The sequence below is a fragment of the Mobula birostris genome, chromosome 5, assembly GCF_030028105.1.
Source record: "Mobula birostris isolate sMobBir1 chromosome 5, sMobBir1.hap1, whole genome shotgun sequence".
Classification (NCBI taxonomy): Eukaryota; Metazoa; Chordata; class Chondrichthyes; order Myliobatiformes; family Myliobatidae; genus Mobula; species Mobula birostris.
Window position 1 is genome coordinate 110,694,424 of NC_092374.1, and position 12,251 is coordinate 110,706,674.

At 43.3% G+C, this 12,251-nt stretch overlaps 1 protein-coding gene across 1 annotated transcript in view; it reads right to left on the reverse strand.

Annotated features, from left to right (window-relative positions):
• The window catches only part of LOC140198396 (contactin-associated protein-like 5), a 1,159,251-nt gene that overhangs the window by 1,124,292 nt on the left and 22,708 nt on the right, over nt 1–12,251 (reverse strand). The window contains exon 3 of the mRNA XM_072259489.1: nt 9,093–9,286. Coding sequence (XP_072115590.1) covers nt 9,093–9,286 — 194 coding nt within the window. The remainder of the gene's footprint in view (nt 1–9,092; nt 9,287–12,251) is intronic.

Genomic DNA, 12,251 nt, shown 5'->3' on the forward strand with positions numbered 1-12,251 from the left:
GGGTGAAAGGGGATGAAGTGAGAAGCTGGAAAGTGATAGATGGACGAGGTAAAGGGCTAAAGAAGGAATCTGATAGGAGAGGACAGTGGATCACAAAATAAAGGGTAGGAGATGATGGGAAGGTCATGAAGATGGGGAGGATAAGAGAAGGGGTGAGAGGGCTACCAATATGGAGAACAGGGGAATTAAATTAAACAAAAGATCATCAAAAGGAGGGCTAGACAGAGGGGAGGGGTTAATGGAAGCTAGAGAAATCAATGTTCATGCCAACAGGTGGAGAATACGCAGACATGATATGAAGTAGCAACAGACACAAGATGCTGGAGGAATTCAGCAAGTTTATGAGCTCCTCCAGCATTTTTCTTAATCTCCTCCATAGGCAGTATCTAGGGAGGAGAATAAACAGTTATTGTTTTGGGCTGAAACCCTTCATCAGGGCTATGAGGTGTTGTTCCTCCAACTTGAGTTCGGCCTTATCATTGCAGTACAGCAGTGATTCTTTTTCACAAATGGTGAAAGATTGATTGGTGTTGATGGTCTTAAGGATCCAAGTGTCCTTGTATGCAAATCACTGAAAGCAAACATGCCTGAACAGCAAATTATTAGCAATCTGCAGATCTGCTAGAAACATCTATTGTGTCCGATGCTCCCGATGCAGCCTCCTCTACATTGGTGACACCCGTCGTAAATTGGAAGTCTGTTTCATCAGGCACCCCCACACCAACTCTCACAAGCGGGACTATTCAGTGGACAAATATTTTAATTCCCACACTGAAGTGTCAGTCCATGGCCTCCTTTTGTACAAAGATGAGACCATCCTTAGGGTGGAACAGCAGCTCCTTATATTGCATCTGGGTAGCCTCCAACCTGATGGCATGAATATCAATTTCTCCTTCCAGTAAAAGAAAATGCCTCCCCGCTCCTTTATTCCCTACTCTGACCTTTTACTTCTTCTGACCTGCCTATTACTTCCCCCGTGTCCCCTCCTCCTTCCCTTTCTCCTGTGATCTACTTTCCTCTATCAGATTCCTTCTTCTCCAGCCCCAAACCTTTCCAACCCACATGGCTTCACCTATCATCTTCCCTTCCTTCCCCTCCCCCATGTTTTATTCTAGCATCTTCCCCCTTCCTTCTCAGTCCTGAAGAAGGGTCTTGGCCTGAAACATTCCAGCATCTGCCGACTTTCGTGTTTTTAAGAATGATCTTAAGTTAGCCTTCATTATGCCAGGAGTAAAGATGCCCTACTGTACTGGGCCTCGGTGAGGTTACTTCTGGAGTGTTTTGCACAATCCTGGTCTCATTATTAAAGAAAGGATGAGCTTGCCATAGAGAGAGGATAGCAGTAGACTGATTGCAGAGAAAGCAGGTTAGCTGTTTGAGGAGTTTGAGGAGCAGACCAAGCTTCTGTTCTCCACAATTCAGAAGAAAGAGAGGTAAGCTTGTTAAAACATACAACATTCTAACATAGATGGATGAGATGCAGGAAATCTATTTCCCTTAAACAAGGAATGCAGAATCAGAGATCACAGTCTCTGAGTAAGGAATAAGCCTCCTAGAAGGGGTGGGAGTGATGAATTTTTGGAATTCTATGGTGCAAAGAGTCATTTACTTCATTCAGCAGGTCCAGGAAATTGTGGGATACACAAAGAACACAGGAATATCTCATCGAGAAGGAGATCAACCATAGTAATTGGAGAAGACTCAAGGGGAAAATGGCCTATTCCTGCTCCTATTTCTAATGCTCTAATATTGTTGAAGATCTAGGCAAGCCTGAGCAATGACGATTAGAAAGGTCCAGGAAAATTAAGACAAAATTCATGTAAATGAATAAAGTCAAGCCCTGACAAAAACTAAATTCAGTATATCAGAATGTACAAAGTGTCCATAACAATTTAGAAGAAAGAATGGCACAACTAAGAAAAATTAGTTTGATCTACCATATATTATATATAACTGAGGTTAACTCAGGAGGATGCTTCCTTTCATTGGATAATCATGAATGGAGAAGTAGGGACATAATCTCTGAATAGTGAACCATTTAGGTCTGAACTGAAAAGAAATTGCCTCAGTCCAAGGTTACAAACCTTTAGAATTCTTTCCTTTAGAGAGCTGAGGCTGAAAGGCTGAGGTCGACATACATTCGGATATTAAGTGATTTAATGGAAACAAGAAAATGAATTTCAGGTCAAGGAATACCCATGATATTTCTGAATGGTGAAGCAGTTTTAGAAACCACTTGCTTCGACTGCTAATGCACTTATTTAATATTCAGTGCTTTAAACCTCCATTCTAATATATATCAAATCACCTCACCATTTTAGTTTTCAAGTGATTTTATTTTATTTGTACATCAATTAGTCATAATGGATATTGCAGCAGAATTTGCCCATTTGGCTCATCAAATCTGCTCTATCGTTCCATCACGGCTGTTTTATTTTCAACCCCATTCTCCTGCTTCTTCCTATAACCTTTGATGCTCTCACTTATCAAGAACCTATCAACCTTCACTTTAAATATACCCAGTGACTTGGTTTCCACAGATGTCTGTGGTAATGAATTCTGCAGGTTCACTACCCTCTGGCTAAGGAAATTCCTCCTCATCTCTGTACGATGCTGAGGCTGTGCCCTCCAGTCCTGAACTCTCACTATTATAAACATGCTCTTCATGTCCAGTCTATCTAGCTTTCAATATTCAATAGATTTCAGTGAAATGCCCCCTCATTCTTCTAAGCTACAGCGAGTATAGGCCCAGAGCCATCAAATGCTCCTCATACATTAACCCCTTCATTTCTGAGATCATTCTTGTGAACCTCCTCTGGACTCTCTCCAATTTAAGCACATCTTTTCTTAGATAAGGGGCCCAAGATGGCTCAAGTACAGTCTGTTATAAAGTCTCATGCAGCACTTATAAAGTCATTCAGCACAGAAGCCACAGAGGCCAAACTGCTTCATGCTGAACAAGGTTCAAGGTTCAAAGTATGCATGTACAATGCAACTCTGATATTTGTCTTCTCCAGAAAGCCATGACATATCCATGAAGTAGTAAAAGAAACAAAACTCACAGACCCCAGGATCCCCCACTCCCTCCTCACAGAAAGAGAACTGCAACAATAACAATCCCTGACCCTCTCCCCAAAGAAAAAGAGAGCAACAATAGGAATACGTCCCCAGCCCCTCCCCCGCGGAAAACAGTGAACAACCCCATCACTCACAAGCAACAACGACAGTAGCATCAAAAGCCCCTACCCTCCCACCCACACATAAAGAACTTGCAGATCACACACCGGCCAATTGGCCACAAGAAAGAAAACGCTGATAAACCGAAGGAGACCAATATACAGTCCAATCACAAAAATCTCAGAACATTGAGCTGTTCTTCCGTGACTCAGAGCTCCTGCCTAGTCTGAATGGTGGCCTCCGCAGGGAGCAATCGCCGATGCTCTGGTCCTGTTGGGAGCAATCGCTAATAGGTCCAAATGCCGACGTCCTGGCGGTGGCCCCAGGACCATACTCTGTCACTAGCGCTCAGTGACTGGGTCCGAACACCTTCACTTCAATGCTTCAATCTCCCTCGCTGCTTCGAGTCCGAGTTGTTAATGACCCTGCATCCCGTCATCGCGTTTTTTCCATGAGTCAGCTTGTGTTCTTGGTCCTTTTCGGGTTCTCGTCTCTGATCTCCAACAGTTTCCGTAACACAAACAATACAAAAAGAACAAGCAGAAGGCATAGGAAAACTGAAATAATTTACAAGATTTGTTACCTGGAAGATGTTGCCCAAGGAATCGTTCGCTGGTGCCATCTTGACTACCTGAGCTGGTCCTAATTACCTGCATTTCAGACATATCCTTCTAAACTATTCTTATCCATTTACCTGTCTAAATTCTTCATAGATGCTGTATCCCTGTTTTAAGTATTAAATTTTCTGACCTTGGATCATCAGATTAACACCTGACAAAGGCAGAGACTGAATTCTGAGAGATTATTTTATTTATTGAGATTTCTGCACAGAATAGGCCCATCCAGTCCTTTGAGCCTTGTCACCTAGCATCTCCCTGATTTCACCCTAACCTAATCACGGGACAATTTCTGAAGACAAATTAACCTACTAATCGGTGGGTCTTTGGACTGTGGAAGGGCGCCTGAGTACCCGGAGGAAGCCCACACATTCCACGGGGAGGGTGTACAGATCCCTCACAGATGACCTTGGAATTGAACTCCAGTGTCCTGAGCTGTAATAGCATCATGCTAACCGCTATGTAACCGTGGACTTCTGATTCTGCCTCTGACGCAATCCTCACAGCAAGCTGCTGAGCCAGCCTATCATGGGTACTAACCACCCCAACATCCAGTACATCTTCAAAATGTGGTGCTTCAGGAAGGTGGCATCCATCACTAAAGACACTCGCCATCCAGGGCATGCCCTCTTCTCATTGCTACCATCAGAGAGGAGGCACAGGAGTCTAAAGACACACACCCAGTGATTTAGGAACAGTTTATTCCCCTCTGCCATCAGATTTCCAAGCAGTCTGTGAACCCATGAACACTTCCTCACTCATGTGCACTGTCTATGCACTATTAATTTATATTTAATATACATTTCTTATTGTTACCATAGTATATTTTATGTATTGTATGGTTCTACTGCTGCAAAACAACAAATTTCACGTCATATGTATATCAGTGATTACAAACCTGATTCTGATTCTGTCGACCATCCGTAATCCGACTATACTTCTCCAAATGTCCGTAAGAATGCTCTCTAATAGTTTACCCACTGATGATGTGAGATATAGAGGTCTATCATTCCCAGCATTATCCCTACTACCTTTCTTGAAGAGAGGAATAACATTTGCCACCCTCCGGTCGTCTGGGTCAGGATCTGGCCAAAGTCTTCTTGATTTGTACTGATAGAGAACCCAATTCAGAGACTGTACAGTTTAAGCTCATTGCAGCAGATATGAATGTTATTTGCAAGGTGAACAACTCAGCTGTTCCAACACATTGTTTGTGAGCTGACTTAATAAAGCATGCGTTCAGTAGGACATATCATAAGGGCCAAAGTGCTCCCAATGTATTGAAGTTTTTTTTTGCGTGTCGCACCAGACAGTCAGCCATTCTCATCTGGTGTGTAGGGTCAGTATTGGTCTCCTTTCGGATTAACTGGGTCACGATATGAATGTTCCTGACTCGATCCTTTTTCTTTTTACGAGGCCGAGTGGCTAGCTCGACGCTCAACCCGGCACGGAAGGAAAGCGTGCTCGGGGGTGACTCGACCTAGATTCGAACTCGGGAGCCTTGGCTCCAGAGTCCGGCGCTGATCCCATTGCACCACCAGCCAGAAATTCATTTTGTACACATCCCCAAACACCATGCAGCTCGCTTCTTTCAGCACAGTCAGCCAAATTTCAGGAGTTTTTCTTCCGTTTCCCAACAAATTCAGTGGGAAATCTTATTACACTGAGCTACATGTCAGAAAAGGATTTAGCACTCACTGATCTAAGAACAGCAGCACCTTGTGATGTCCAACACAGAGTTTGTAAAGAGACATTCTGTCTCATTGGGACTTTGTCTCAAGCAAGTATAACAGTCAACAGCCAGAGAAAATTGCACAACACTCAAGTATAATTGCATCCTCATTCTGTCAATTTATCCTTGCTAACATGAAAGTTCAACTACAAAAGATAATTGGAACTGATAATGAGGGAACATTTTCTCCCTTGCTGACAAGTACCAGTGGTCTGGAATTGCAAATACTGGCAGTTCTCCTCCTGCGTTGTAAGTGTATTTGATTGTGCTAGAAGTTGATACTAGGAATATGCCCACGCATCATTTGACACCCATGCCAGTTTGTTTTTAATCCCCTTTAAATTGAGGGACCTTTTTAAACTTTCATTCATTCACACAAAGCTTGCTTGTCACAAAGTGCCATTGAGTGCTTCAGAGGGCAATCTAGCGATTATCCTGAGATGTTCCAGTAAGCCACTACGTTGTTGTCAATCATGCATAGACCATTCTGGTAAAGGCAGCAGATGTCTTCTCCTGAAGACAATGAGTGCAGCTTTAATCACAACTTGGTTTTACGGTCAACATTGTCATATTTATTATTCCAGATTAAATGTGGAACTCACAGATCATTAGCCCACGCTAGAGACATAACCACTTTGTCACTGTTCTTGCAGAGGGATGAGGAAAAACATTCAGCAACTTCTTGTCATAATGAATTTGGGGAAATTGAGTTCCTTAATTTGACTATAGAGTGCATCAGAAGCTGAAGATACAGTCACAGAGCATAACTGCAGAGAAAATGACCCTTTGTCCCATCTAGTGTGTGCTAGCCTAGCCTTCTGCTTTGTCCCACCTGCATGCACCCAGAACACAGCCCTCCGAACCGTTCTCATCCATGTTTCTTTCCAGACTCCTCTCAAATGTTATAATCAAAGCCACGTGCACCAATTCAGCTCATTCCACACTCTCACCACCATCTGAGTGAAGTCCCCCCTCAGGTTCCCCTTAAGAATTTCATCCTTCAGATGCTGACCAGTCTTCCAAATGATTTAATATGATGCAAGAAGTACCTTGCGTTTACTTTGTGTTTTGCATCTGATGCTTTCGATCAATAGCCAGTGCCTCAAAAAGGTGGCAGGTGCCGTTGAGGACCCCCATGGCCCAGGGCATGCCCTCTACTCATTGCTACCATCAAGGGGGAGGTACAGGAGACTGAATGCACATGTTCAACATTCATTTCAGGATCAACTTCCTCCCCCTTGCTATCAATGAACCCATGAACACTACCTCACTATTTTCCCTTCTCACTTTTGTATTATTTAATTTATATATACCTTCTTATTGTAATTTATGGTTTTTATTATATATTGCAACGTACTGCTGCCACAAAACAACAGATTTCAGGACACATGCCAGTGATATTAAAACCGATTCTGATTCTGGTGGGTTGACATTAAACCCATGGACAAAAGGCTGCAGTGGACAAGGGCTGGTATAGGGAAATCTTCCAGAGAAATGCAATTAAGACTGGGTGTTAGGGGCCTGAGGGAAACATAGTTCAACAAAAGAGGTAGTCAAATGTTACGAAATTGAACTTCATTTTTTCAGGTTTTCACTCAGACTCAAGAGATTCTGCCGAAGCTGGAAATTGACAGCAACACACAAAATGCTGAAGGATCTTAGCAGGTCAGGCAGCATCTATGGAGGGAAGTGAATAGTCATTGTTTCAAACAGAGACCCTCCGTTAGGTCCTGATGAAGGGTCTCGGCCTGAAATGTTGACTATTCATTTCTCTCCATAGATGTTGCCTGACCTGTTGAGTTCCTCCAGCATTTTGTGAGAAAGTTCAAGTTCAGCACTACTCTGGAACGGGACATGAGCCCAGTAAGATGTTGACTCAGAAGTAATAGTCACTAGAAGCTGTTCCAAGCTGATAAAGCTACAGATCAGTTTCTGTTGTCAAAGACCCACACCATCCAGCCCATGCTCTTCTCGCTGTTGCCATCAGGATCAGAACCAGGTTTAATATCACTGTCACATTTCTGAAATTTGTTGTTTTGCGGCAGTACTATATTGCAATACATAATAATAAAACACTATAAATTATAATTAAAATGTATAAATTAAATTAAGTAAGTTGCACAAAAAAAGAGAAAAAAGATAGAAAGAAAGTGTTTATGGGTTCATTGTCCATTCAGAAATCTGATGACAGATGGGAAGAAGCTGAATGAATTGGAAACTGAATTGGAGTCATTTTGGTTAACATCTAACTTCATGGGTCCAATAACTGAGGCACAGTTCTGCTGATTGAAACATAAGGCAAGCCTGTCCTTAAAAATAATATATTAGTTATATATTGCCCCCAACTGATTACATTTTAAAGAAGTAACATCTGAACTCGAGGTATAAAAGAAAGCATTCTTATTGTGCTAGGTGATAGGTATAAAAGAAGGTATGCTTGTTATGATGGGTGCATGCATGTGACAGTAAGGGTCTCACAGTTTTGCAGGTAATGTAGAGTCCTTGCTGGAAATTTACCTTTAGTTAGTAGTGCTAAGCACAAAATATAACAGCAGCTGTGTGCTCTACTCCACCTACACATTTTTATTAATATTCATTCAAGCATTTGGAATCTGCCTGCATTTATTTCCATCATTATTGCCCTTTGAGAAGGTAATAGTGACAAACATTTAGAAAAAATTAAAAACAATCAAATCTAACATGTTAGAGTCTATAGTCAAATGTGAATCAGATCAGGTAAGGATGATTAACTTACTAAAGGGCAATAATGAACCGCATAGGTTTTAATACCAACCCATCGGTATGCATGGAATGGCCAAATTTCACTGCTAAAGGACAATGATGAAGAATGCAGGCTTTAATAATAACGCATTGATGCTACTGTGATTGTATTCCAACAGCACCTTGTTATTCTTTCCACACACTTGTCTACTAACCAGATTTAAATTCCACAGCTGGCATGGTGGGATTTGAACCTGGATCTCTGGATTATTAGTCCAGGTCTCTGATTAATTAACTGCTGCACTACTACAAAAGTTCATAACAATATAGGCTGTTTAGCACCACTGATCAGGTATGAACTTCAATACATTACACAGGATAAAATCTCTCAGTACAATAAAATAAATCAAATAGAATCTGAACTTGAAACAGCAATTCCACACTTCAGTACCTAGCACTAAGAATGTCATTCAAAGCCAAGTGACATCTAGAAGCTGTTCAATGAATTACAATTGAATATGATTCATCATTTTTTAAAAAAAATGACTCAATCCTCTAATGGAGTGTTTGCAAGGCACTATCAGTGCAGCATTACAAAACTCAGTTCTACCACAAGAGTAGGAGTACCATGGGGAAATTTGAAGGCAAAACCACATTGTCCACTCTCTTGTTACTATGCAGGTCTTTGGGGAGAAGCAAGATTTCAAAACAACACTGGAAACATGATGGTGTGTAAATATTGAATACTAGACCAATCAGGGGTTCAAGTGCTTGAAAGCACTAAATTAATTTTCGATTTACTTTACAATAATTAATGATTTATATTATTGAATTAAGTCCCCTACCCAAATGCTGTCTTCCTGACGATACTGCTTCCAGTTCCTTCCCATATCACTAAACATCAGCAGGTAGCGCGTCACCCAATCCGAACTCCCATAGCGGCCTTGAGTAGCTACTGCAGTGATCTCCGTCCTCTCACTGAGATCCATCTGCAACCACTGGTATTTGTTAGATTCCAAAGGCGACCATCCACCAGCACCTTCAAAGAAACAAAGTTATTGAGGGTGAAATGAAATATGTCTGTGAAATCTGCTGATATCTCTCTTCAAATCATTTAACATCTAGTCATGAGATATGGCAAATGGTTTTCTTCTGATCGTAAGGCAGTGATGTTACAACTTACGGTATTTTATATTTTGCTTCACATTCTTTACCTTAAGGTGTTGGCCATTATGCCATTACAGTACCATAGTGATTTTACAGAATTGCAGGATATTGACCCAAATATTATGGAAGTTTAAAGATGTATATCCATATTGGAAATGTGTGTGACTTACAAGGAATATTTTTGATAACATTCTTACATTATCGTTGCATTCATTTATTAGACATAAGAGCAGGATTCACCATTTGGCTTATCAAGTCTGCACCGCCATTCCATCATGTCTGATTTATTATCCTTCTCAAGCCCATTCTCCTTCCTTTCCCCCATAACCGTTGACACCCTGACTAATCAAGAACCTATCAATCTCTGCTTTAAATATACCCAGTGACTTGGCCTCCACAACTGTCTATAGCAATGAATTCCACACATTCACCACCTTCGGGCTAATGAAATTCATAGTCATAGTCATACTTTATTGATCCCGGGGGAAATTGGTTTTTGTTACAGTTGCACCATAAATAATAAATAGTAATAAAACCATAAATAGTTAAATAGTAATATGCAATTATGCCAGGAAATAAGTCCAGGACCAGTCTATTGGCTCAGGGTGTCTGACCGTCCAAGGGAGGAGTTGTAATGTTTGATGGCTACAGGCAGGAATGACTTCCTATGACGCTCTGTGTTGCATCTCGGAGGAATGAGTCTCTGGCTGAATGTACACCTGTCCCCACCCAGTACATTAGGTAGTGGATGGGAGACATTGTCCAAGGTGGCATGCAACTTGGACAGCATCCTCTTTTCAGACACCATCGTCAGAGAGTCCAGTTCCATCCCTACAACATCACTGGCCTTACGAATGAGTTTGTTGATTCTGTTGGTGTCTGCTACCTTCAGCCTGCTGCCCCAGCACACAACAGCAAACATGATCGCACTGGCCACCATAGACTTGTAGAACATCCTCAGCATCGTCCGGCAGATGTTAAAGGACCTCAGTCTCCTCAGGAAATAGAGATGGCTCTGACCTTTCTTGTAGACTGCCTCAGTGTTCTTTGACCAGTCCAGTTTATTGTCAATTCGTATCCCCAAGTATTTGTAATCCTCCACCATGTCCACACTGACCCCCTGGATGGAAACAGGGGTCACCAGTACCTTAGCTCTCCTCAGGTCTACCACCAGCTCCTTAGTCTTTTTCACATTAAGCTGCAGATAATTCTGCTCACACCATGTGACAAAGTTTCCTACCGTAGCGCTGTACTCAGCCTCATCTCCTTTGCTGATGCATCCAACTATCCGAAAACTTCTGAAGATGATAAGACTGTGCAGTAGTTGAAGTCCAAGGTGTAATTGGTGAAGAGAAAGGGAGACAAGACAGTCCCCTGTGGAGCCCCAGTGCTGCTGATCACTCTGTCGGACACACAGTGTTGCAAGCACACGTACTGTGGTCTGCCAGTCAGGTAATCAAGAATCCATGACACCAGGGAAGCATCCACCTGCATCGCTGTCAGCTTCTCCCCCAGCAGAGCAGGGCAGAGGGTGTTGAACGCATTGGAGAAGTCAAAAAACATGACCCTCACAGTGCTCGCTGGCTTGTCCAGGTGGGCGTAGACACGGTTCAGCAGGTAGACAATGGCATCCTCAACTCCTAGTCGGGGCTGGTAGGCGAACCGGAGGGGATCTAAGTGTGGCCTGACCATAGGCGGAGCAGCTCCAGAACAAGTCTCTCCAGGGTCTTCATGATTTGGGAGGTCAATGCCACCGGTCTGTAGTCATTGAGGCCGCTGGGGCGCGGTGTCTTCGGCACGGGGATGAGGCAGGACGTCTTCCACAGTACAGGAACCCTCCAGAGCCTTAGGCTGAGATTGAGTGCATGGCGAAGTACTCCACATAGCTGAGGAGCACAGGCTTTGAGCACCCTGGTACTGACACCATCCAGTCCTGCAGCCTTGCTTGGGTTGAGACGTTTCAGCTGTGAAGTCCGCCGTGGTGGTTTTGTGTGGGGAAGGGGTATAGTCATGAGCACAGGATGGGGGACTGTGAGGAGGGGTAGGAGGGGAGAGTGGAATATGTGTTGGTTGGGGGCCGACAACAGGTGACTCGTGGGGATGGGCAGGGGCCACAATGTCAGATCTGTTAAAGAACAGGTTAAGTTCGTTGGCTCTGTCCACACTGCCTTCAGCTCCTCTGTTGCTAGTTTGCCGGAACCCAGTGATGGTCCTCATCCCACTCCAGACCTCTCTCATGTTGTTCTGCTGGAGGTTCCACTCAAGCTTCCTCCTGTACCTGTCTTTAGCCTCCCTGATCCTGGCTTTCAGGTCCCTCTGTATTGCCCTCAGCTCCTCCCTATTTCCATCTCTAAACACCCTCTTTTTAGCGTTCAGGATGTCCTTAATGCCCTTTGTTACCCATGGCTTGTTAGTTGAATAACAAAGGACAGTTCTTGTCAGAACATTGCAGTCCACACAGAAGTTGATCAATGATGCACTCTGTGAGCCCATCAATATCCTCTCCATGTGGCTCACAGAGTGCCTGCCAGTCTGTCACCTCAAAACAACCCTGGAGCGCCTCATAAGCCTCCTCCGACCATTTTCTCACTGTCCTCGAGGTTGCAGGTGTACTCTTCACTAGAGGCACGTAGCAGGGTCTTAGATGCACCAGGTTGTGATCTGACCTTCCCAGTGGGGGGAGGGGAGAGGAGCTGTATGCGTCCTTAATGTTAGCGTTCCTCCTCATAGGGTCCTGACGAAGCACCTCAGCACAAAATGTCATCTGCTTATTCCTTTCCATAGATGCTACCTGATCTGCTGAGTTCCTCCAGCATCTTGTGTGTGTTGCTCTGGAT